Source organism: Amblyomma americanum, chromosome 11 (genome assembly GCF_052857255.1).
Source record: "Amblyomma americanum isolate KBUSLIRL-KWMA chromosome 11, ASM5285725v1, whole genome shotgun sequence".
In the NCBI taxonomy this organism is placed as follows: domain Eukaryota; kingdom Metazoa; phylum Arthropoda; class Arachnida; order Ixodida; family Ixodidae; genus Amblyomma; species Amblyomma americanum.
The window spans coordinates 104,298,283-104,325,706 of NC_135507.1; the positions used below are offsets into that span (position 1 = coordinate 104,298,283).

General features: G+C 47.3%; 1 protein-coding gene across 1 annotated transcript in view; it reads right to left on the bottom strand.

The window, feature by feature from the left end:
• Positions 1–25,813, bottom strand: part of LOC144110451 (hippocampus abundant transcript 1 protein) — a 41,543-nt gene extending 15,730 nt beyond the window's left edge. Inside the window, exons 1-5 of the mRNA XM_077643349.1 lie at positions 25,274–25,813; positions 13,428–13,523; positions 12,566–12,628; positions 5,617–6,081; positions 1,507–1,620 (exon numbers count right to left, since the gene is read on the bottom strand). Coding sequence (XP_077499475.1) covers positions 1,507–1,620; positions 5,617–6,081; positions 12,566–12,628; positions 13,428–13,523; positions 25,274–25,369 — 834 coding nt within the window. The 5' untranslated portion in view covers positions 25,370–25,813. The remainder of the gene's footprint in view (positions 1–1,506; positions 1,621–5,616; positions 6,082–12,565; positions 12,629–13,427; positions 13,524–25,273) is intronic.
• Between the last annotated feature and the right edge of the window lie 1,611 nt (positions 25,814–27,424).

Here is a 27,424-nt window from a genome sequence, read left to right on the forward strand (position 1 = left end):
CTTTCCATGGCTCGCTGCATTGTCCTTAACTTAAGCTGAACCCTTTTCTTTAGCCTCCCCGTTTCTGCACCGTAGGCGAGTACCAGTAAGATACAGCTCTTTTATACTTTCCTCCAGAGGGATATCGGTAAACTGCTGTTCATCATCTGAGAAAACCTGCCATATGCGCTCCACCCTATTCTTATCCTTCAAGTTATTTACCTCTAATGATCCGGATCAGCTGTCACTACCTGCCCTAAGTACACGTATTCCTTCACAACTTCCAGCACCTCGCTGCCAATTGTGAACTGCTGTTCCCTTGCTAGATCGTTGAGCATTACTTTGGTTTTCTGCATGTTAATTTTTAGACCCATCGTTCTGCTCTGCCTGTCTAACTCATTGATCATGGTTAGTAGTTCACCTCCTGAGTGACTCAGCAAGGAAATGTCATAAGCGAATCACAGATTATTTAGGTATTCTCCATGAACTCTTATCCCCAACTGTTCCCAATTCAGGCCTCGGAATACCTCCTGTAAACAGGCGATGAACAGCATTGGTGAGATCGTGTCTCCCTCCCTAACACCCTTCCTTATGAAATTTTATTGCCGACTTTATGGAGGACTGTGGTACCAGTGCAGTTGCTATATATATCTTCCAGTATTTTGACATAAGGCTCCTCTGCACCCTGATTCCGCATTGCCTGAATGAGTGCTGAGGTTTCCACTGGGTCAAATGCTTTCTCGTAATCAATGAAGGCTATATACAGGGGCTGGTTATATTCTGCGAATTTCTCTATCACCTGAGTGATAGTGTGAATATGATCTATTGTGGAATATCTTTTACGAGAGCCTGTCTGATCATTTGGTTGATTAAAGTCTCAGGTTTCCCGACTATATTAGCGATTACCTTAGTAAACACTTTGTAGGCAACGGGCAGTAAGCTGATCAGACTGCAATTTTTCAAGTCCTTGGCGTCTCCTTTCTTATGAATTAAGATAATGTTAATGAGAAAGGAGGCGCCAAGGACTGCTGAACAAAATAACAGGGCGAGCTGAATGCTAAGTGGCTACACGGTGACGGACATGAAGGTGACAATAATGTGCTCTTCTGTCCCCGATATAAAAACCCGTCTTATTCAATAACGTTTCCAGCCAACGGCCACCAATCCAGTCACTCCAATGCTTCATCATTTATACTCCTCCCGATACACATGATGCATGATGCACACTGCCTCATACATGCTGTCCTCCTCTACAATTACAAGTTCACATCCTGTGTGGCTGAACCAGGTAAGTACCACTGGCAAACTTATTACGAGATTACTACAAGACAAAAGCTGCCACAATACCCAACATCTGTGTGCAGTTCCACCGCAAATGAGCCAGCAGTTGAATGTCTTCATGATAAAGGTGCACAATACTGCACAACAGCTTTGCTCCCTACTCACTCTTCCACACAATACGCAGGGTGTTGACAGACAACCTCCAAGTGAGGGTCCTGGGCGCACCCACACCGAGTGGCCACTCACCAGGCGCAGGTAGACAAAGAAGCAGGAGTACTGTCCGGCCTCAGGCAGGTACGACAGGAAGACAGTGACGCACAGCATCAGAATCATCGGGTCCTTGCCCACCTTGCGCAGCGCCTGCAAAATCACGTCGCGTTGGCGGCAATAGAGCTGCAACTGCGTGACCTAACCAAACCACTTGCCACACCCTGGGGAAGATGTTATAACGGTAGCTGCACCACAAGCACGCTTACTCCGAAAGAGACCAGGTCTCGAATTCTCGTTGAGCCACAGGCAAACATGATAGCCTTTGCATTCGGCATGTCAAAATACCAACACGGCCTGCCCTCACAGGATGTTTCATAGATCAAAACATTGCAAGACAAAGGTATCTGCCGCAGGGGTTAATGTTCACGTGGGTGTGGGTATGCCATCTGTGCACCCACTGCCTGGCCCAGCCCCATTTGTTCCTTTTACTCATACATACTACCTCAAAGGCTCCAACAATGCACTTCTTACATTGGGAGGGAAGGACAAAGCAAGTGCACACAAGTCAGCTGGAACATCACTTCAGAATGCTTGTACACACTGGGCCACAAACAAAAACGTAAACACCAGGCTACAAGAAAGAACACAGAAGAGGTGCAGAAATTAAATGCAGAATGAAACTCGGAACAAACAGGTAAGGCATCAGTAGAGTGGCTGATTTCTTCTGGTCTTAGCAGGACATGAAAAACGGTCCATATATTTGGTCAGTCTGAAAAATCCGGGCAATTGAAATATAATCACTCTGATTAGATAAGTGTCCCTTATCACTCACAAGTGATATTATTAGCTCATATTCAAGTCAGAGTGAACCCCACACTGCAGCTCACTCACACCATTATTGTCTGGCTGGCCTGCAAGCCAGACTGCCACAGTGCACACCACTCACTATAACTTTGTACGCTTCCCATGGCAATGATGGCCCAGCAGACCCAAGAGAAGGGACACACAGGAACTAGCCATGCCTCCGACAACAGCCCAGTGTCAGCATTTCAGCCACAATGGACTCTGCTGCTGCAATGTTACCTAATTATCAATGTGACTGTGCAATCTTCTTAGTACACAATGTTTTTTGAGCTGCCATGCCACTACATGTGACCTCAAAACCTCAAAAGAAAGACTGCACACAGTTCTTCGTAAGGCAGCAAATCAGCAGGTATGCTGCTGTTCACACGCTTTCTGGCCACCAAGGCAATTCTTTCCTGTGTTTAACCCGAGGTCAGCGAGTCGCCAAAGGTCCCGGCAGCTCACTCTCTAGTGCACAGCATTATTCATAGTACACAAAAAAACTGAAGACACTCAAAAGCGATGATGATGATGATGGGTGCCATGCCCATTTTCCAAGCCTTCCAACCTAGAAGAGCCGAGCACCAGGCTAGGGGAAAGCTTGTGCCCACTGCATTACCGGCGAATACCCGGTGGCACTGAGGACTGAACCCCCTGCACCTCCCACATACGAGGCTTTATGCTCAAGCCACTAGGCCGCCACTACGGTTAAGCAGCTCAAAAATACAAGAGCAAAGCTCCTCGCTTACAGTATATATAACCTTTAAGAAAAGGGCTCGTGACAAAAAAAGAAAAGAGGAGACACAGGTGCCTTCGGAACTTAATGCTATTGCCATAATTTTAAGTATACAGTCCACACCCGGTGCATACTGTGCAAAGCACAATTTTTGCTCAAAAAATTTTCCACTAGATTGTCTGCACCTGTTACAAAGCCAGAAAAAGAAAGGTGCTCAAACCAAGCATAAAAAAGCATGTGCGCACCCAGTGCAACTATCACAAAACGTCATAAAAGATAAGTGCCGGAAATTTCATTTCACATGCGGCGATATTGGAAAAAAAAAAAAGAAATTGAACAGTCCTTCCCTATAAGTAGCCTGCTAAGCGCAAAATTTCAACTTATAAACATGTATAGGCAGCAGACTATGTACCAAAAATTACGGTAATTAAGAAGCTTTCAGCTTGAGGCCCGCTGGGCATTCAGCACAACGGAACAAACTAATGCATGTGCAAACTGGAGAACCTGCGAATACAAGCAGCAATAACCATTTTAGTTAGCCAAAGCAGTCAGGGAATCGGGTTTAAGTTAAACTCATTCTCCGCCCCAAGTGGTTGACAGCACCATAGATACTGCAGGACTCGGAAATGGCGCAACGTGGACACTGCAGAGTCAAGCACCATGTGAAAGACACAGCACACTTCGAAGAATCTGAATCAACCCTGACGATGTGGTTTGCAAACATGAGCAGAAAGACTGCTGCCCCAAAAATAAAAAATCCGCGGCAGCCAAATTTTGATGGAGGCGAAATTCTAGAGGCCTGTGTATTGTGCGATGTCAGTGCACGTTAAATAACCCCAGGTGGTCGAAATTTCCGGAGCCCTTCACTACGACATCCCTCATAGCCTAAGTCGTTTTGGGACGTTAAACTCTCATAAACCAACTCAATTAGAAACATGTATGTAGAAGAAAGCGGCCCAAGGAACCCGGAAACCTGCCTCATCGCCACAAAACGTGCAAACGCACCTAATTGAAGAAAAAAAGTTTTGGCATGTGGCAAATGCTAGTGGGAATAGAGAAATCTGGGAAACATTGGCAACAAAGGCAGCATTTGCATACGCTCACCATCGCTGTCATTCAGCAGGTCAGAAACTGCGTTCACTGCTGGAGGCCACCAGCAAATGAACCTAACATATAGACAAGCAAATCGATGACATCCCCCTCACAAGGCTAAGAGAATGCCTCAAACAAGCTGCTGCTGTAGAACAAGAAAGCACTGCTGAACAAGTGCGCAATGCCAGTATCTAAGTAGGCTGGACGAGAAGGTCAGGCACAATACAATTGCGAATGCAACAGCAAATACAGAATCGGATGCTGATCCACTGAGACACAGGTCCATAATCAAGAGTTACGTCAGCGCAAAGCCCGCCATCATGGATGTCATTAGATCGTGAGATGCTTGCAGGTGCGCTGCATTGTTTTAAATTTTATATAAAGGCAGCCATGATAACGCACTTCAAACTACTTCAAACTGCCACACAAATGACATCATTGCTCACCACTACGTGCAGAAGCAAGATTTTAATCTCGATTATTTTGTCTAAGTATTGATCTTTGATTTTCTTCATGATTTTTTTTTACATGCAATTCACTTGAGACGACTTTGATCGGGAACCAAAGTGTCCTTATTAATGAGGCATGACTGTACTAGAACTTGTCAGGCAAACAACCAAGAGATCATGGAATCATTCTCTGTTCCAAAGATGCCCATGAAACTACAAATCGAGAGAAAAAAACTGATACCTTTACTGGGGGCAAAATCTGCCTGCTCGATAATGGTACAGGACGTGTTAATAAACATTACAGTTTTGAGAAACAATAATCAAGCAGAAGCATGTTGCTATGTTAATTTTTTTTAATACAAAAAAATATACACTTAGAAAAAGCATCATCCAAAGAGCCAAATTTTAAGTACCTAACTGTTGAATGAGTTACAAAGGCATTTATTGACAATTTCACTTCATAAAAACGTCGAATAGCATTTCTTGGCTAAAGGTCTGAGCAGCTCCTCTTCTATAGAAGTGTTCGCATTTGTGCTGTCCCTAGCAAGGAAGAAACTTCGCGAAAGCCTTCGCCTTTCCCCTCTTTCTCCTTCCATTTTTCATTTTTATTTCTGAAATTTTGTTGTTTTATTTTTTATTCATTTTCATTTTTAAATTTTATTTTTTTTACTAAGTAAGCCTTCTCACGCATTTACATCGTTTTTCATCAAATCAGTTTTACAAAAACCTGCTTCAAACACAGCATTTATTCTCATTAGATCAATTTAATTAATTACCTCATTATAATTCATCAACCAAACATTTCCCATTTCAAGATCTACTCACGCACTACCTAACACAATCAAAATTTTGCACATTTATCTCCACAGAACGACATAATCGTGTGGACAAAACTTCCAGTCACTTTTTGCTGGCGTGACATAACCACAAAATGCTTTTGCATTAATAAGCTGAAAGTCTACTCTGTAGACAAGTGCATACAAAATGCCCTTTAAGGGTGAGCTGCCAAGTGCTTGATACACCCACCGAGAAAGGGTCTGCCTGTTCCCACGAGATGGGCGAGCTCCAGGAGCCAACGGGGCGCAGCTTCTCGGGCAGGCTCTCAGGCACGGCCACCAGGATGAAGAGGACGTCGAGGAGTGCAATGGCCGATGCCAGCGCCGCGACCAGGGCGTCCGAGTACTGGCGCGCCAGGTAGGCACCCAGCGCTGGGCTGGTCACCAGGCTGGCCGCGAAGGTGGCCGACACGAGGCCGTAGGCGGCGCTACGGTCCTGCTCATCCGTCACATCCGCCACGTAGGCAAACACCACCGAGAAGGTGACCGCAAACACGCCCGACATGGAGATCATGGCAAAGTACCACCACGTGTTGATGCGCATCAGTGGGATGGGGGCGCACGTGAAGAAGACGGTGACCAGCAGGAAGAACTTGCGGCCCCACACATCCGACAGGGCACCCACCAGGGGGGCGCTCAGGAACGACAGGAAGCCCTGCGGCAGGAGCCACGACCCGGAGAAGATTGCCTCACATGCTCGCTAGGGCAATGCCAGTATAATCCACACCAACAATCAGTCAGATAACTGCAGCTACCAGGGTGCCAACCATGCACTTATCCCTAAACTCTGTTTCATACATCAGGTGCAACACTGTTAAAGCTAGCGCTCTTGTCTGCATCATTTTGTTACTGCACTGAAAGCATATGTTGCGATGGGACAAGAAGAATAAGAAAGCATGGACACAGGAATGAGACTTTAGTGTGTGCTTCCTTACTCTCATCCCATCACAACATATGCGTTCAGTGTAGCAACAAAATGATGCCACACCAACTAGCCCCTCAAACTGTCTTTCTTGCGCTGCCAACATCTGCGATTAAAAACATCACGGGCGGTTCAGCCTGGGGGCTGCCTTTCTTGCACGCCAACATCTGCGATTAAAAGCATCACAGGCGGTTCAGCCTGGGGCTAATCACCAATTATCGTGCACTAGCATGGCCAGCCCTGGTTATGCATGATTTGTCTTCACTTTCTGTGGTTTTGCTTGATCTGAACTGGCTTACCACGACTGAAAGATCACATGATGTAAGCTTGCATGATACTGCATCATTTTAGACTTGTACTGCAGTAGAATTGGTCATTCTCTATATTGTAGATATCTGGGAGTCCTCTGTTACGTCTCGCCTACAACGCGCGGTATAGCCGGCGCGGATGCAACGGATGCCGCGGCTTCGTTCATCGCTGCCGCAACGCCTCCCGCCAAGCGCGTCCAGGCATGTTTCAGTGCCACGTGTCGTCGTGCGTGCGTGCGTGCGTGTGTGCATGCTGGTGCCCACGCTTGTCAAAGCGCGGCAGCCGGGGAGAGGAGCTCCCCAACTGGGAGGCGAGGAGGTCTGACCGGCGCCGGCCTGGCGGACGCGCCCGTCACGTCTGGACATGTTGAAGCGACGCCGTATCGGGCGCCTCTTCCCAAGCCGTTCCCTCTTGCCCTCGACTCCGAGGGTATAAAAAAAGACAGCTGCGCCGGACGCAAGAGAGAGACTTCGATTTCTTCCTGCGAGTAACGTGGTCGCCCTGACCGGCTGCTCTTTTGAGATGCCAGAATAAACAAGTTGTTCTGTTGCCAGTCGACTCATCCTTTGCCGGGACCTTCGGATGTTTCCAGCTTTGCCCCAGACCGCCAGGCCAACGCTACCCTTGGGGCTTGCAACCCAAATGCAACAACTGGTTGCCAGCGGTGAGATCCCGACAACGGAGGCCACCAGCGAAGATATGCGGTCAACTGTATGCTGAGCAGCACAACGACCATCCGGGAGCAGTGCAACGAGCCCTGTGTGATGACTGGTTGCCTGCAGCGGAACGACTGCGCTGAATTCTTGGCTGCGAGGTTTGGTGAGTGCGGGACTTTCTTCTTCTGAGTTTTGCCAGGCTTTTGTTAGTGTCAGAAACAGAGCTGGTAATTGTGGTTGTCGTTGCTGCCGGGTTAGTTTGCGGCCAGACAATAGTAGGCAGTAGAGAAAGCAGCATTCGGAGCAGCCATGGATTTGAAGTCGTTGCGCAAACCGAAATTGCTGGAGCTTGCAAGAGAGTTGGGTCTGGATGTCTCAGACAAACTCAGAAAACCAGAACTGCTAAGGGCTATTCTTGAGTTGGAGGCTGAGGATGACGAGCTGTCGGAATGCCTTGAGACCATTGAGGAGAGGGAGCAAAAAGAGAAAGACGAGCGCGAACGTAAAGAACAAAAAGAGAAAGACGAGCGCGAACGTAAAGAACAAAAAGAGAAAGACGAGCGCGAACGTAAAGAACAAAAAGAAAAAGAGGAGCGCGAACGTAAAGAGCAAAAAGAGAAAGAAGAGCGCGACCACGCTTTAGAAATGAAGCGTCTCGAGGTAGAGATGGAACGCGCTCGTAATGGAAGTCAGGCACACGGTGCAGGAGAACGGGTATCGTTCAAAATGACTGACCTGATGCGGCCGTTTAAGCTTGGAGAGGACATTGGTTTGTTCCTGGTTAACTTTGAGCGAACGTGCGAGAAGCAGGGGTTCTCTCGGGAAACGTGGCCACAGCGCTTGCTCACTTTGTTACCCGGCGAGGCGGCCGACGTAGTCGCTCGCTTGAAGAGAGAGGAGGCAGAGGATTTCGACCAAGTGAAATCGAGTCTGCTAAAAAAGTACAGGCTGTCAGCGGAGGCGTTCCGTCGGAAGTTTCGGGAAAATGAAAAAGGCAGAAGCGAGTCATATACAGAGTTTGCCTACAGGCTTATGTCAAACATGCAGGAGTGGCTCAAAGAAGAGAAAGCGTTTGGTGACCACGAGAAAATTCTGCAGTGTTTCGGGCTAGAACAGTTTTATAGTCGGTTACCTGAGAACGTGCGGTACTGGGTCTTGGATAGGCCAGACGTTAGTACAGTGGCTAAAGCCGCCGAGCTAGCCGAGGAGTTTGTGACGCGTCGGGCTCGCGGAGCTAAGGACGGTCAAAAGGGTGAATTTGGCTCCAAGTCTGAGAGGCCGAAGTTCACACCCATGAGAGCAAGGGGGGACACGCGTAGTGCGGATGCGAGTGAAAGCAGTCCGACCGAACGTAAGGAGACGGCGGCAGCCGAAGCCGAACGCAGAAAGCGGTTCGAGGCGAGGCAAGCGCGCGTGTGTTATACGTGCCAGAAGCCGGGTCACTTTTCGGCGCAGTGTCCAGAAACAAAAAGAGAAGTCGTGTGTTTGTCATTATGTAGCACTGACGAGAACATGAAGCTTCTCGAGCCTTACATGCGAGACTTCCTCGTGAACGGGAAAGAGTGCCGAGTGCTTCGTGATTCCGCAGCTACAATGGATGTAGTTCACCCCTCTTACGTAGAACCCGATATGTTCACGGGCGAGTGCGCATGGATCAAGCAAGCCGTGGAAGCTCACAGCGTGTGTCTGCCCGTAGCAAAAGTGCTTATTGAAGGACCTTTCGGAGCACTTGAGACGGAGGCCGTAGTGTCATCTATGCTGCCCCCCCAGTACCCGTACCTATTTTCGAACAGGTCCGATCACCTCCTGCGCGAGAAGGGGCTTTTGTTTGGTGAGGCTAGCGTTCAGGCCTTAACCAGACCGAGAGTTCGGGAGCTCGCTGCAAAGGCGGTAGTTGCGGGGCCGACGTTGTCGAACAATGGGAAAGGGTCGGAGGCGCAGCAAGCTGATATTCCTAGCACGTCAGAACTGGATAAAATTGAGCCTGTAGCGTTGAAGGCACCAGGTACTGGAGAGGAAATGCCCGACAAGGGAAAGTTAGAAGAGCTTCCGGTCGAGCTTCCGGGACTAGGCTCAGTGACGAACAGGGAAGACACTGATCAGGTCATTAGTGACTTAATCATTAAAGCACCGCTGTCGGCTGAGCAGAAAACCGAACTACACCAACTCTTACAAGAGTTTCAAGGCCAGTTCTCTGAGAGGCCTGGTAGGACTTCTGTCCTTACTCATGATATAGAACTTACCTCGCCAGAGCCAGTACGATCCAAGGCGTACCGGGTGTCACCCCGCCAGCGCGATATTATGGAGGCTGAGGTAAAGAAAATGCTACAGCTCGGTGTTATTGAGGCGGGTGAGAGTGATTATACCTCCCCTTTGATTTTAGTTGAGGTACCGGGCAAGGAACCTCGTCCTTGCGTCGACTACCGCAGGCTTAATTCCATCACTAAGGATCAAATTTATCCGATCCCTAACATCAAGGAGCGCCTTGAGAAAGTTAGTAGCGCTCAGTTTATTTCCACCCTAGACCTTGTCAGGGGTTATTGGCAGGTTCCACTTACAGAAGAGGCTAGTAGGTATGCGGCGTTCATTTCACCAATGGGAACATTCCGTCCTAAAGTTTTGAGTTTTGGTTTGAAGAACGCGCCATACTGCTTTTCAAGCCTCATGGACAAAGTGTTGCGGGGACAGGAAGAATTCGCTTTACCGTATTTAGACGACGTAGCGATATTCTCCGCATCCTGGTCTGAACATATGGCACACTTGCGGGCAGTGCTAACCCGCCTGCGCGAAGCGGGCTTGACAGTCAAGGCTCCCAAGTGCCAATTAGCACAGGCCGAGGTTGTCTACCTCGGTCACGTGATTGGACAGGGTCGTCGCCGCCCCTCTGAAATAAAGGTGGCCGCTGTGCGAGACTTCCCGCAACCGCGCACGAAGAACGATATTCGGTCGTTCTTAGGTGTCGCCGGCTACTATCAGAGGTACATCCCCAGGTACTCCGATATCGCGGCTCCCCTGACGGATGCTCTAAGAAAAACAGAGCCCCAAACAGTCGTCTGGAGCGAGACAAAGGAAAGAGCTTTTAGCGCCCTAAAGAGCGCCCTAACAAGCCAGCCTGTGCTACGATCGCCAGACTACACAAAAGGGTTCGTTGTTCAGTGCGATGCTAGTGAGCGAGGCATGGGCGTTGTACTGTGCCAAAGGGACAATGGAGAAGTGGAACACCCCGTCCTGTATGCTAGTCGTAAGCTGACCTGTCATGAGCAGGCGTACAGCGCCACCGAGAAAGAGTGTGCGTGTCTCGTGTGGGCCGTTCAGAAATTGTCATGCTACCTAGCCGGCTCGAGGTTTATCATTGAGACGGATCACTGCCCTCTCCAATGGCTGCAGAACATCTCTCCCAAAAATGGCCGCCTCCTGCGCTGGAGCCTCGCTTTGCAACAATATTCCTTTCAGGTGCGTTACAAAAAGGGGAGTCTCAACGGTAACGCCGATGGCTTAAGTCGAAGCCCCTAACGTGGGAATCCACCTCAAAGTTGTTTGTTAGTGATGTTTTCTTCCTGAGGCAGGATTTTTAGCATATTGCTTTTGTTTAGTGTTTCAAAGTGATGATGTGCTTTCTTGTGCAATTTTCCAATTTGTGGACGCGTTCTGAGTGCTGCTTGACTACTGTAAGGAACTAGGCAGTAGTATAAAAGGGGAAAGAGCCTGGCAGAGCTTAGTGAGGGTTGTCTCGTGCTTGCTGACTGAGCGGTTGCGTTTCGGCGTAGTTCTAACGCTTGCTGGGAACGAGCACAAAAATGGCAACTCTCCCGAAGTCACTTTGCAGTGTCCTGTGTGATCCTGAACCTGAGAACGAGGCCTTCTCTGTGCGCTGCGCTCATGCAACGTCGAGGGACGATCGGTTTCGATTACGAGCATCATCGAGCGACATCCCTCTGGACAGCGGATGCAGTCCCCTGACCATCGGGATCTCCTTCTCCCGGCGGGGCGGTCTGTTACGTCTCGCCTACGACGCGCGGTATAGCCGGCGCGGATGCAACGGATGCCGCGGCTTCGTTCATCGCTGCCGCAACGCCTCCCGCCAAGCGCGTCCAGGCATGTTTCAGTGCCACGTGTCGTCGTGCGTGCGTGTGTGTGTGTGTGCATGCTGGTGCCCACACTTGTCAAAGCGCGGCAGCCGGGGAGAGGAGCTCCCCAACTGGGAGGCGAGGATGTCTGACCGGCGCCGGCCTGGCGGACGCGCCCGTCACGTCTGGACATGTTGAAGCGACGCCGTATCGGGCGCCTCTTCCCAAGCCGTTCCCTCTTGCCCTCGACTCCGAGGGTATAAAAAAAGACAGCTGCGCCGGACGCAAGAGAGAGACTTCGATTTCTTCCTGCGAGTAACGTGGTCGCCCTGACCGGCTGCTCTTTTGAGATGCCAGAATAAACAAGTTGTTCTGTTGCCAGTCGACTCATCCTTTGCCGGGACCTTCGGATGTTTCCAGCTTTGCCCCAGGCCGCCAGGCCAACGCTACCCTTGGGGCTTGCAACCCAATTGCAACACCTCATACCGCTCCTGACACAGCGGTGCATTGGTAAAGCGACGCACGTCTGCCCTATGATAACAGATACTACCTACCATTGGTGGGACTTTTAGCAGTCAACTCTCGTTTGCATCCAAAACTGCAGCTGCAAACTTTTGCGTCAGTGTGTGCCTGCTGCCATAGCTTTAACAGCGACCAGTGTTACAGGCAAGCATGGTTAGGAACTAAACTGCCCTGTCAGCATGAAGCCATGTGAAAAACCCTTCTGACCAGAGGCAAGAGAGCACTGCCGTGTTATCCTACAGGCCAACAGAACTATGCCATACGAGGTCAAGCGATTGGGATGCGATACGGCATGTGCTGTTACTTACTTGCTCCCCAGGGTGGGAGTTTCTCCTTCATCCATGGCAACATACCACACAAATCTTCACACAATGGTGTGAGAAGTAGAATACACTACTGTGAACCCCCAATTAGCTGGGACATGGTGCTCCTTTGGGAAAATACAAGAAGGGGAGTGGGAATCAACCCTATTAATGTCCTCCCTGATAAGGCAAGGTTACAATGTCATTGTCACAAATAAACACACTCCACACCTAAACAGAACCCCGGATGAATAAAGAAAAGCATAAAAGATCAAACAGTTGCACTGAATTCAAGAGCGCACATATCTTCGAAAGAAGAGGAGGTCAAAAAGCCAGGATGTGAATAACGAACTGAACCAACCTTGATACCCATAATGAGGCCATTCATGAGGAAGGTGTGATTGGGGAACGTCTCGTTGAGAACCTGGAAGGCAGAAGCAGTCAATTGGCAGCACCCTTAGGAGCCACGTTTCAACACGGAAAATGGGCAGCACATTATCAAACACCTCCACAAAAAAGCGGAACAAAGATGCCAAGAATGCTTCAAAGACTTGCAGCGCGGAACTTGCAATGGCTTTGTGCAGTTAAGCACAAAACATCACACATCGATTTGAAATAATCTACAATATGAATGGTCAGACACCAGTGGTCCTTCAAAAAAATTCTTAGGCGATCCTCAGTGGATCATTTGAATATGTTAGCATTTTCTGTTTCTGCTGATTCAGTTGTAGCTAATGCCCATCTGTGCAGAATCGGTCAGTCTAGCCCCACACACACAACGGCTAAATGCGGGGAATGACCACAATAAGCTCCAGTGCACCAAAAAGCACTCCAAGGTACCCAGTTTGAGAACACCTGCTCTATGTTATATCTTCTTCCATTTGTCAAATGGCATTTTAAATGCTACCTGTTGTTCTTTACACTCTAAGCCACATTAAAACATCCTCTCTTTGAAACAGGCGCATAGCCGAGTGCAAACTCTTCACGGATGTATACATGATACGCATGAGTATGTGCATCCCAACAAAAGGAAGCACCGCCCTGTAATATAAGGGAAGGACAGTTTCTTAACATCTTCCAGTTAGGCTTTTTAAATGCAATAAAAATTACTGCTCTCAAAAAGAAGCCCTTCAAGACGTGAACACCAACACGAGAAAACCACCAATCATTTCTCATCGGTGCTCCATCAACTTGCGCAAAATGCGCCTGGAGCCACCACTCACAGTGATCATAGGTGTTGTCAACAGGCCCCAGGCGAAAAACTCCAGGAAGATCACCACCACCGCATGGTAGACGCTGGGCTCTCCAAACCCCGACGTCTGCAAGACGCCACAAGGGTTCAACTCATTATTCAGCTCCCAGAAGAAAACAGGAGCAGAGAGATTTGAGAGACTCTTTGCTGTACCCTGCTGATATGGCGGACATACACTGAAGCAGCCCTAAAAAAGTGAAAAATAAACAAGACGAGGTGGACAGGCTTGCCCCCCTTTCTTAGGTTCTTTAGAAAACAATCACAAAAGTGGTGAACCTTTACCTTGCTGTTCCAGCTGTGCAGACTAGCTCCAAGCTCGTTTAAACCATTATTCCACTTTGCTTAATCAAGCACTGTTGTTACATAAATCAGGAAGCTTGGCGTGCCCCAGTGTTTCAGTGACCACATCAAGCCCACATCACAAATGCATCACAGGCCTGAGTAGTCGCATGTTTCCCCAAAATTAGGTGAACACATCAGAGCACCTCCACGCAGCCCATGTCATGACGTCTGGTCCTATGCTAGTGCGACTGCACGGCTAAGCAGTCTGTGTAGACTGACCAGCTGCAGGTCACACAAGAAGTATCTATGTATACACAAGCTGAAGACAGAGTATTTTTTGGTCATATCTACAAGCATCAGAAGCAATACTCTTGTCACCAAAGATGGAAGATGGGATAGGTGCAACACCACTTGTAAACTGCACAGTATTTGATTCCGACGTTTTTGCCACACTGAGCTGCGCTGAGCCACCTTGGCAGGTCTTCAACTCAAATCCGTGCATGTGCATGTAATGGCTCTGGGGACAGGAAGAGTTACAAACAGAAGGCAATGTCAGGTGAGATTCTCAGGTCAAATGAGAATGCACCACCACCATGAATAAAACAAACCTGTCCAACATGTTCCAAGCACAGTTAAAACTTTAGGAGTTTTCACCCGACCACAAACAGAAAAAAAAAAAAAAAACGGCAGGCACAAGACCAGCTAGTGCAACAGCGGTAAGGTTCATAGCTGACTAAACCAGTACTAGGCTAAATTGCTTCTATATGTGCACTTATGGATGACGGCTTACAAAGCTAAAAAAAAATTATTTCCTTCGGTGCCTTTGCAGCATAACAATGCAGTTTCAAATCTGAGCCTGTGAAGATGCGTCCCCCTGAGTCCGCACTGTGCCAAACTTTAACCACATACTATCTGCTTGAACTGAAACGCAATCATGCAGAAATAAAAAGTGAAAATGCTTTGTGCTCATTACTTAACAATGCAATGCTCAGAGCAATATGCTAGGTAACCGCTAAAATGAACAGGTGTGTACTGGCTTAATGAAATTGCACTCCAGCTTATCCTCGCAGTACACATGCAAACCATGCCAGCTTATGCTAAGAACTACCCAAGAACTACGTAAGAACTGCTAAGAACTGCCAAGAACTACCTAAGGACTAATGAAACAGTCGAGGTGAGCAACATGACTTCACTGCGGATGCATTATTACAGAGCAAACGTCCCAGGCTCCAGACAAACACTACGCCACTTTCCCTTATGTGCCGCTACTCCATCATCCCGGATAGCATGTTGCATGCATTTCTAGCTGTGGTGGGAGGCTACACAGCAGCACATGCTACAAACTTGTTGGAAGACAGATTAGGCAGAAGGCAAGCAGTTTTTCTATTCAACCACTTGACAAACAGCTGCAATCAACAAACCGCAAAGTGATTTCCCTGACGTGTTGTACGGGGGAACAATCTCCAATAGACCGAGCACAACTTCCACCTGGCTGCAGAGACAATGCCGCAGAAGATTTAAGCACTCAAGCAAGACTTATTTGAGGCAGACAAAGCAGCCACATGGCGTTCACTTTCTGCAATATTCAGGAGACAGCAATCAAACTCTGGCCAATTATCTGTAAAGAACACACTATCAAGCCACTCCTGCTTTCTGTCACAGAGGGTACATATTACGCACCACACACAATGCAGAGATGAGATAACCAACAGGTGGCTCTGGACAATAGAATGAATTCCAAAGGAGGGCAAATGTAGCAGGTGGCAATACGAAACTAAGGTGGGCGGATGAGAATAGGATGGCAGCAACTGAAGAATGGCAAGGTTATCTGCACATCAATGGCAAAGGTCATAGCCCTGCAGTGGCCATAGTTAGGATGATGGTACACCCTCTGGACCTTCCCCACGTGATATGAGCAGTTTTCTCAAAGTAAACTACAATAACAAGGGCTTCAAACAACTACTCCTAGCTCTGGAACTGTACATCAATTTGCAAGCTGTATGGTCAGAATACCGAGATGCAAGAGTAAGGTGTACAGATTCCATAAAACCGCCACAGTGGCTCAGTGGTTATGGTGCTCAGCTGCTGACCTGAAAGCCGCGGGTTCGATTTCGGCCACAGCAGTTGAATTTCGATAGAGGGGAAATTCTAGAGGCCCGTGTATTGTGTGATGTCAGTGCACGCTAAAGAACCTCAGGTGGTCCAAATTTCTGGAGCCCCTCAATACGGCATCCCTTACCCGAGTCGCTTTGGGATGTTAAACCCCCATAAACCACAAACAGATTCCATAACACACCATACAAACCTGGACGGCGACGGCCTTTTTGCCATGGTTCATCACCACCCACTCCAACCTCAAAGTCTGCTGTAACTGGCCATGAGTTGTTTTTACTACTCTCAATCCACATAGAACTGAACTGTACGCACACATACTTCTCATAAAAACTGAACACTGATCAAACAAGTGGACAGTAAAAAGCATACTAATATACAAGCTATGCAGGATGTGGCTGCCAGTGCGCTCTGCACAATGTGGCCAAGAGCAAGCAACACAAACGTTAATCATCCCTCCTTAATTGATAGACGGTTCTTATCTGGCTGTACTGAATGCAGCTCTTTAGAAAGGCCTAATTTTTAGCATTTTAACAAAGCTTCTAACCCCACAAGTTTGTTAAAACACTGCCAAGCATGGAGGAAAAATGCAACAAGGCAACATAGAGCAGGATGATAATGTTCCAGAAATAAATATCAAGAGGCGGGTCTATGGGAGGGAATGTTTGTGGCCCCTTTAGGCAAGAAATACTATATAGGAAAACTACGCTAACCCCGATTTTTTTTTCAGCAAAAAGAAGTTCAGGAAATGCATGATGCAAAGGGAACACCACCCCACCCAAACAGACTCCTCCGAGAGTGACCCATAAATCTGCCCCTGCTCCCACTACCACCCTTATCCATAGTGTTCTTGAAGGAAATCTCCGGAGAGTCCCGAGTGTAACCTATGTTAAGAAAACCTAATTGTGAGCCACGTGGTGTTTTTGCAGCGAAAGCTGTTGCAAGGAGCCCTCTCCAGCAGATGTTGAAAGTATATGTAAACATCTGTAAACACCTAGCCATCTGACTGTCACGATCGTGTGTCATTATGGGACCGTGCGCCTGTTGCAATCATTGTGGTGGCCCAGGCTGCCACAGTCAGTGGGTCTCAGGCATTAGCAAAAGACAGCCGGCGGCATAGCAACAGCTTTCGCCGAGTTTACCGCATTATGCAGCAGAGCGTAAAAACTTATTCAATTTATTTTTGTGCATAAATCAATCTTGAACGTAGCTGCTTTCAGGACCTCAGTTCTAGGGACACTGAAAAAAAAAAAAAAAAACTGAGGACAAACAAAAGGCAAAAAGGCTACTTTCAATGAAAATGCAGTCTAGGAAAAGGCCATAAAATGAAATGCAGGCTAAACGCAAAGGCGCCAATGTGCTGTGCATTGTCAGTGCAGGCATGCTTCCCCAGGTGGTCAAAATTATTCCAGAGCCTTCCACTACAACACCTCTTCTTTCAGTCCCTCTTCTATACCTTCCTTTACAGCTCCCTTCAGGTGTCCACCGAAATGTGAGACAGATACTGCACCATTTCCTTCCCCCAAAAACCAATTTTCAATTTAACAGACTAATACCCCTGTCACACGAAGGTCTCTCCAGCAAAGGCACCTCTTTTCACCAAAGGAGCGAAAGCTCGAAAGGTGGAACAGCCATTAAGGCTTAGCACCCGCTGCTGTGCTTGAGGCGGCTGAAGTGAGTGTTTTAAAGTTAAAATGGGGAATTCTGTTCATTAGTTGAGTCCAGACAATTTTTATTCTAATAGCTACCTTAAAAGAAGTGCAACAGCTACGCTCATCAGCAGCAGCTTTTGTTTATTGCCTTTGCACGCCGGGGCAGTCAAAATTGCTGCAACACTTTTACTGTCTTGAAATCTGGGCATAAAATATAAACAGCCGTATAAAAACGAAGCCAGACACTCCTTTCATATTTTTTTTTAAATGTCTGAAAACATTGCTGGCTGCATCTTTTTTTTTTTTCACCGCTTTTACTTTTTGACATTGAACAGCACTGCGATCGCAGGTTCTCGAAGGCCGCGCCTTTGGGCTCCAATGGTCTCGAACGGGCGCCTTTGCCCCCAAGGCCCTTCGCGGCAAAGGCGCAACATTTATGCCATGTAGCTGCACTCCTTACACCTTTGGATATAAGGACCTGATTCTCAAAGGCCTTTGTGGTGCCCGTGTCACAGGGGTATAATTGCAATGATCTCATGCTTTGTATATCTGCGAACCGCTCAGATTATGCAACAATGCATTTATTTACAGTTGGCGGCCAGAGCGTCCTTTTTATCGCTGACCACACAAGTTTGAATTGAGTGGCAGAAAAAAGTTTTCCATTTTTAAATCCAAATTTCTCAGCAATAAATGCCTTACTCTTTGCCTGACAAATATCAATGGGGCCAGAAGAGCCACAGAATCATTTTTTACTGACAACAAACATTTTATTAGGAAGCTTAATGCCGGTAGTGACTGCAGATTCGGATCACGAGAGGGAAATAATTAGAAGAATAAGAACGGGGTAGAGCGCATATGGCAGATTTTCTCAGATCATGAATGGCAATTTACCAACATTCCTCACGAGAAAAGTACACAACAGCTCTATCTTACCGGTACTCACCTACGGAGCAGAAACGAGGAGGCTAACGAAAAGGGTTCAGCTTAAGTTAAGGACAACGCAGCAATGGAAAAAACGATAGGTGTAAGTTTAAGAGATCAGAAGTGGGCAGACTGGGCCGGGGAAAAAACGCAGGTTAATGACATCTTAGTCAAAATCAAGAAGAAATGGTTTGGTTTGATTTTATGTGGTTTAATGTCTGGAAGCAACTCGGGCTATGAAGGATGCAGCAATGAAGGGCTCGAGATAGTTTCAACCACTAAGGTGTTGGGTTGAGGAAACGAGAGCGTTGAGACGCCAACTGGACAGCTTTATTCCAGCCCAGCAAATGCCGGTATGAGCACGAGACACATGCCAGCCGCCGCGAGTCTCACGCGGGCGCACACCCGCGCAGCCAAGCCACGCAGACGGCCTAGCCACTGCACATGGCTACTGCCTACTGCCTATAATACAGGGGTTCTTTAACGTGCACTGACATCACACAGTACATGGGCCTCTAGCATTTCGCCTCCATCTAAATTTAACCATTGCGGCGAGGATAAAACCCATGTCCTTCGGGTCACCAGCCAAACACCATAACCACTGAGCCACCGCGGTGGCTAAGAAGAAATGGGATTGGGCAGGGAATGTAATGCAAAGGCAAGATAACCGATGGTTGTTAAGGGTAATGGACTAGATTCCAAGAGAAGGCAAGCGTAGCAAGAGGCAACAAAAAGTTATGTGGACGGATGAGATTACGAAGTTTGTGGTGTGGGCACTCCCCCTGGTGCGTATGTGTGTGCAGTGCGAATATGCATGCAGTGCATGCGTGTGTGCGGGAGGAGGGGGTGGGGAGGGGGCTGCAGTTTAGCTGCCACTTCTTCATGCACATGGAGGAAATATGAGGGTCTTTCCGATGAAACATATCGCCCACAAACCATAGTACTGCGATGTCCCACAGTAATTCTCACGAACTAATGAAAATGGATGCAGAATTTTCAATAAATGTTTCAGAACATGTAATCAGCTAACAACTGACCATAACCTTGCCTCACCTTGTGCCTGTATGTATGGTGCAATGCTTTCATTCTGTAAAGACTGAAGGAACACAACGCAGGCTTAGGAGAAGCACACATTCTGTGCCAATTTTAGAATAGCTAGTCTGTTAGTTCACTAGAGCAAACCGTCAGTGAACATTTAGAATGAAAATTATGGCAAGCGCACACTGTGCCACTAAATCCTGAAAACCTAGTAAATAGAAAAATATCAAGATATCAACACAAGAATTCAATAGCCATTTCTAGAACCCCGTGAAGAAGCAAGCACTCTGAACATGAAAGTGCCTGTAGCCAACAGCCATACAATCACTTCAGACAAGAGGTGAGCTATTACCTACCAGCTCCCTTGTGCAAGCAGCTGTTCACATCTGTACATTCCTCTCAAAGGCACGCAATAGCAATTAATAGGTGCCATGTGGAGGCATCCTACACATGTGGTCTGCAGTTAGAAGTTGCTCTGGTCAAGGAAATGAAAAACAAAATTATTGGCAGTGCATTGTAGCTAAACGCTAAATGATTGGAACTGTCTCCCTTCGTGGGTCGCTACCGCTCCTCCTACATCGTTTCTGACCGATTTGCAAAGCCACCTGTCAATATAAGTGCAATAATTCTTGTCCGAGTGTATTATGTTTTAAGCAGTGCTGTATTTTAAAATGTATCTTTTTTTTGTGTGTGTATGTGTGTGTTTAGGGTATGTTTGCCTTTCTACAATGGTTTTTATTTTGTTTGTTTGTTTGTTTGTTTTTGCTTCCGTGTGCATGGGTTTATTGTATTTTCTGTGTAGACCGCATCATTTGCCTAATTTATTATGTACTAATGTTTGTTCTTATTTATGATGTTTCCCCCCTACAATAATGCCCCAATGAGGGCGCTGTAGGTACTGTGTATAAATAAAATAAATAAATAAATAAATAAACGCTTGTTTTTCACTCAGAATCCCCAACTTTTTACCCTTGACAGCCAGACCAGTGATAGCGATAGCTGTCGCCACAAAATAAATCCACTGTTTTTAACCTGGCAATGATAGCCAAGGACGCTGTCTGAACAGGACCCCAAAACGTTTTGCAGCTCCAAATTTTCTTCAATATGTACTTTTTTTTAACACATCTGCAGATATCCAGATATGAGGTGGGGCTAAGCATGCTACAAATCGGACAGTGACTAAAGTGATTTAGATTTTTAATAACTAAAGTTTGTTGGGGTTTAACGCCCCAAAGCGACCAAGGCTTTGAGGGACACCATAGTGAAGGACTCCGGAAATTTCGAACACCTGGGGCTAACAATTGTTAACATGCACTGACATTGCATAGTACACGGGCCTCTAGAATTTCACCTCCATTGAAATTCGACTGCCATGGCTGGGCTCTTTTGGGTCGGCTGCAGAGTGTCATAACCATTGAGCCACCGCGACAGCGATTTCTAATAATTGTCATCGTCAGTCAATGGTAATGATGAATGTTGCAGTCCAACAACGCAGCGGCCGGACTGAACAAACCCTCCCACTTCACCTTCAAAGCACACAGCCAAACGCAGAAATCTGCCATAGAGACACAGTGCACAAAACACAGGACAAGAAAAGGAGTGGATGAAAACAGACAACAAACTCGATCCATGTTTCTGCACTACGCCTCTTGTGTCAATGTAGCATGCTGTGTCCTGTGCGAATGCACCACCAACTATGGTCAGACACAACTCAAGAACGAAGCGGGCTTTCTCCGTCAAAGGACCCCCTTCCAGCCAATGCCGTCAGCAAATTCTCATGATCCTGCTAGTGGGAAAAAGCAAGGAGTGGTAGATGAAAGAAGACAGTCCCTTCCCTCTATGGTTGGGAATAGATCCCCCCTCCATTGCGTCACCAGCATTGTCATGCTAGCAGGATCATGAGAATCAGCCGACGCCATTGTCAGGAAGGGGGTCCTTTGACGGGGAAAAGTCGCTGTGTTCTTGAGTTGTATCCGACTGTAGCCAAAGATTCCATTTTGCTAAGGTTCTGACAAGGGATTATCTCACGGCAGCACTTGTCCCAGCAAACATGTGGAAGAGATGGCTGTCTGCTATACAGGTTGTAAATGACCCTTGCGGACCGGAAAGATAACGGACGTTATGCGGAGACAATGCAGCTGTCCCACCACATGGTGTTGGAACTGCCTCGCTTGAGGCTTTGTCCGACTACAGCTTGCATGAGGCTCAGCCAAAGCAGACATGTCCAATTACGGCAGAAATAGTGAATAATAAGTAGCAGTAATATTTATTATACAAGAACCTGCCACATGCTTTCTTTATGGATACATCACATATACAGCGCAAAGGTAATGCTACATTGCTAAAAACGTATTCCCCACAAGTTTCCTCGCATTTAAAAAAAAAGGGTTCCAAACAGGTCAAGGCAGCGCGCCCTGAACACACCAAGTAGCATCAAAAGTATGTTCCGAATTCCAGAAGTGGAACTGCAGACCTTACTTTGCACACTAGAAGGATATATGATGAAGTTCTCGGCCAATACTGCCTTAATTTCTGAACAAGGCATATTGCCAGAGCAGACACTGCCTTCTGGTTTATGGGGGTTTAGCGTCTCAAAGTGACTAAGGGTATGAGGGGCGCTGTAGTGAAGGGCTCCGGAAATTTTGACCACCTGGGGTTCTTAAACGTGCACTAACCTAGGACACTACAAGGGCCTCTAGGATTTCGCCTCCATCGTAATTCAACCGCCGCAGCCGGGATTGAACCTGCGTCTTTAGGGTCAGCAGCGGAGCGCCATAACCATTGAGCCATCGCGACGGCAGCCATTTCCTTCTATTTCAGCTATCCTTTCTATTACGTTCTAAAAAAACTTGTTGGCCTCAAAGCATCCGCAAATACTGCTGACCCAAAGCTCCATTGTGGTTCAGAAAAAGAACATCCTGATGGCACCAAAGCAATTCACTGCATAAAAAATGAATCTAATACTTGAGCGGTTGGGTTTTAGCGAGACGTTGGAACCTCATTTAGACTCTTTCTGCCAACGCGTCGCAAACGCGGTAACCGCTCTTATACAGACTACAATAACTGCATGGGAGACAAGCATCACTACACAGCAGTGATTTCACATGGCAGTCAGGCAATGGCAATGCTCCCAGATGTCGCAACATGTGTGCCTGCCATATCATTCTAAATGAGACTTCACTCAGCGTGCCTCAGATGACATGTTTACCTGCCATACCATTCTAAATTAGACGGCACTCAGCGTGCCTTGTCCACTAGTCTAGCCTAGGACAAATATATTTGTCCAAAAGCACAGCAGTGCAGATAGCGATTGCACCGGTATCATTTCTCTGTTCCATTCCACCGTGAGGTCCCCAATATTTCTTTCACCTACAAGAAGCAAACATGAGATTTTTTGTGCCTGTAGGATACTAATTCTTTAAACTTCTGCTGGCTATGTGCAATCTGGGAAATAAATCTAAAATTCCTCAAAGTTTACTGCTATGTTGTTTAAAATGCAAAGAGCAATCATAAGGGAAGCCAGATGTCATTAAATGGCCCTTTAACACCCAAGAGTCACGAAAGCCGGATGCACGTCTACGCGTTACAAGTCGTTCTGCCATGGTATGCTGACGAAATACAAGCAAACTGCAACCAAGAAATGAAATAAATTCTACAGGGATGGTTTTGAGAAACGACGGTCACTTGGTGAATTTCACTATACACCCAAAATCCCCCACAACCATGAGCAACATCAAACAGGAAAGAAGTGGGTATGGTGATAGGATATCATGAATGTATTTGGTGAAACCAATATAAACAAAGCAGAAAGAAGGGCACACAAGTGATCTCATTGCAAGCCACAAATTGGACAAAGAGTAACAGAATGAGAAGTGCACATAACAAAAACCACACAACAGTTTTAAACAGCCAACACCATGTGCCACATTCAAGCTGCAATCCCTGACAAGCTGGGCCTCTTTTTTTTTACAGTGCAGAACGTCACTGGAATGGTATCAGAATGGTATCAGAATGGTATCAGAATGGTAGCAGACCTAATAAATAGGTCAGTAATGCACTCATCATTTATTTATTTATTTATTTTTCATACTCACAGTGCCATTGTCTTTGATAGGAGGGAGGGTGTTGAAAAGGAAAGTATACAAATACCAGGTGGTTAAAAAAAAAGATAACAGAATTATTATACATAAAAAAAAATGTCACAGCATGGAATAAAATTAATCATTTGATAATATGGGCACTACTTCCTCGGGCAGCTTGTTCCATTGCAAAACTGCTTTGGGGAAAAAGGACATTTTAAAAAGGTCAGTCCGGCATCTGTATTCTTTAAATGATCTATCTGTACAGACACATAATCAGGGTTGACTATATATTAGGTTCTGTTTATTCCCGTCCTTGAACGAAATATATTATGAAATAATTTTAAATGCAGAACTTCCCTAAACACTGCACGCTCTTCAAAAATTGCTTCACCCTCTGTCAGCAAAGCCTTTGTGCTTCCACAGCATGAGGTGGAAGAGCAGAGTTTCACAACACGACTTCAGCGCAATGCGAGAGATTTGACTTAAGAGACGCATACCCGCTCAACAGTAATGTTCCATGCAGTGTATTCATTCCTGCTATCCCAGCTATGATTCATCCATGGCAGCACCTAAGGTGTTTCAGGCACTTTCCTATCATACTATCACCCAGGACCCGAAATGCAGCAGATGCTTTTTTTCAGACTGAACAGGATACCCACAGTAACATATCCGTATTCAGTCTTGAAAAAGAACATGAAGCGAGCTATACGGACTGAGCAATGCTAAACCATGCTCTCACAGGCTTCATATATTTGCCATGACACAGACTGCTCCACTGCCAATGCTTTAATACGAAACAGGTCTGCATTGCATTCTGGAAACTTTGTCTCCGCAGCCCATATCGATGAGGCATTACACTGGGCTCTGCCCTCACAGCAGCGATTGATACACTTGCATGAAAAAGAGGGTCATGCAGTAACTGCAGTCCTTGTTGCGGGACAGGAAACGACATTTTCAGCGCAGCGTCCGACAAAATGCAGAGCCCACTCGGACACCTGGCAACAAATGTGATGTACGGCACGACCTAAAATAAAGCCTTTTTGTGGAACGTTGAGCGCTCTGGGAGGGTTCTCTTTTTTTTCTGTTGCCTTCACCTAAGTGCCAGCTGCGAGAAACGCGTCAGCAGTGAGACGGCCTTTCGAATCATGTCTCACGATTTTTTCTTTTTCGCTTGATCTTTGGTTAGCTCTTTCGTAACGGCTGGCAAGAAGCTGCGACAGAGATCAGGATTTTAGCCCTAGGAAACAACACCGCGTGCACTGCTGAGGTTTCCCTTCTTGTGACGTATGTTCAGAGCAAAGAGGATCGACCTCTTGAAAACAGCTTCGAGAAGCCGAAAACACGACACGAATCCGCTGACGGAGGGAAAGGCTGGAATACGTTCGGGCTGCGCCGCGATGTCTCGATCGCTAAGCTGCTTTCGCGAAGCACTGGCAACACATGCCTCCAGTCCTGAGCCCGACTGCCCTTGTCACAGCAATCACGACACGGGCGAACACGGTCGTATGAGAGATCAGTCGGGAAACGCGCAAGGACGCAACCAGATGCGTCCGCCAAACTGCTGACGACATTAGCTGGCTGCGCTCACGCGAACCGATTCGAACCGGTCGGCAGAGTAGCATCCGAAAGACGCCGAGGAACGAGTCGCTCCGAAACGGAAACAAGCAACGCGCACACCGGTTACCGCGACGGTGATCGGAAGAGACAAGACAGACGGGCGGCACACTTACGATGAATCCGTCTTTCATGATGGACTTGCGACTGCGGATGATCATGGTCGCAACTTTTCGGGAAACTTTGGCAGGCATGACGAACGCTCGGTTCATTGGGACACTCCGTCGGCGCTTTCACCGAGGCTCGGGAAGAGCCGCGGACTGCACTTGGGAAATAAATATTATCGGGGAGACACGGGTTGTCCCTGTCGCTGCGAAGCGCGGACGAGGCGACACGCACGACGCCGGGCACACACCGCGTTTCCCGTTCAACGGCGCGCGGTGGTGGTGTTGATGCTCTCTGCCGCCGCTCACAGCCGTAGGCCTAATCTGCTTCGTCCGAGTCGGCAGCTTCGGCAGTCACCCTGTCGGCTCGATGACGAAGTCATGGCTCGCTGCTGTGATCAACGAGTCCGCAGGTTAACGAACTGACAACTGACAGCGTTCACGGGTGACCGCGGAATCCGTGATGAATGAAATTTTAACATATTCCCGTTGGTATCCGATTTTTGGGGCCTGGAGAAAGTGGTCACCTGTTGAGAGGGGCGAGAGTCGAAATGTTTTTATTGTTTCGACGTTAAATGTCTCCCTAGCGGCGCTGCTAACGTGTCACAAAAGCGAGCTTTTGAGAATAACCACCCCACCATAATCGGCGCTAGCTGCTGAATTGAATGTTTTGTTTCGGTTTCGTTTATATTCGAATTTTTCACATTGATGTGGGGGTAAGAAACAGTAAGACCAATTTGAAGGCATCGAATAACAACCTATAGTTGTTCTTCTAAAGCATCGTAACGTTAAGAATTAAGAACATACGCTTACTTCTGTACCGTAAGAGAAGCTACCTTTTTTAACATCTGTCGTGAAGGCGCATGCAGCCACCTCAGCGCCTCACCAACCTTCCAAGGTACAGTACTCACGGATTGAAATAGGACATTCTGAGCGCAAGCCTTGCAGTGCCACGCAGGCATGTGGTAAACCACAGTCCGGCTCGTTGGCTACTGGAAGGAACAATTCTGCTTTGTAGATGTTCTCCCCCTCGCGCCATACCACAATGCACCACCTTGGTTCTATGAGCATCTACTGGCGGCGCTCCATGAAGCGACGGCCACGCGCTCCGAATGTCCTATTTCAATCCGTGAGTACTGTACATACGCCGTACAGGTGACAATAAGCAGATTAGACAGATGCAAAAATTTCTATCGTACTTGTCGTTCTGTAACATGGTGGCAGCTGCGATGTCATGCAGTGGTCAGTGCAAGACATCTAAGTCGGCTATCTTTGCTGCTGAAAGAACGAAGAGCATGTCACTGTCGTTCAATATTTCACATAGGTGGAAACGTCCCAACATGATCAGAGTGGACCGCAAGCTCCGAGAAGTGATGGTGGATTCTTGTCAAGGTTCACGTCCAGGCGCGAGCGAATATGACACCCTAAGCAACAATTCCCCAGGGGAGCGCGCCGATACCCCAACAGCGACTGGAGCACCCCTCGAGGGCCGGGATGACCGAGGGAGGAACAGATGCACAGTTTCACATAAAAAACCGCTCGTCGACTGCGACACTGGAGTGGTTTATTCTATCCCGCTTTCCTGCGGCAAGACGTACATCGGCCAGACAGGCCGCTGTATAAACGAGCGGCTGTTTGAACATCGAAGATCAGTAAAAGGGGCAGTTTCATCAAACCTTGCTGTGCACTGCCGGAAATGTAAATATTGTTTCCCCCATTTAGACAGGACAAATATCTCGTTTAGTCACCCAGATCGGACCTGCACGGAGTTAGTTGAGGCGTTTCTGATAAGGCAGTCTGAAACATGTGTCGCTTCGCCTTGTATCGATATCGTGGAAAAAGAGATTCACGCTCTCGGGGAACGTGTGGCGACAGGTTGATAGCAGGTGCATGTCATGTGTTGGTGTGCTTTGTTAAAATGAGGCGATTAACCTCCCGCTGCGTGCACGTAAGGTTTTAGAGACTATCGCGATTTTGTTTTGGGTTTTTGTGTGTTTTATTGGTTCTTGCTTTTGGTGCCTATATAACTAACCCTTCTAAAATAAAAGTTCAGTTGTTAGCGCTCGTGTCGTTTCGTGTTTCTTGCTCTACGTCCTGTGTTTCGCGCTGCTTAAAGATGTAAGGTGAACGATAGGTCTCTGCAAAATAGTTAAAGGAAAGATA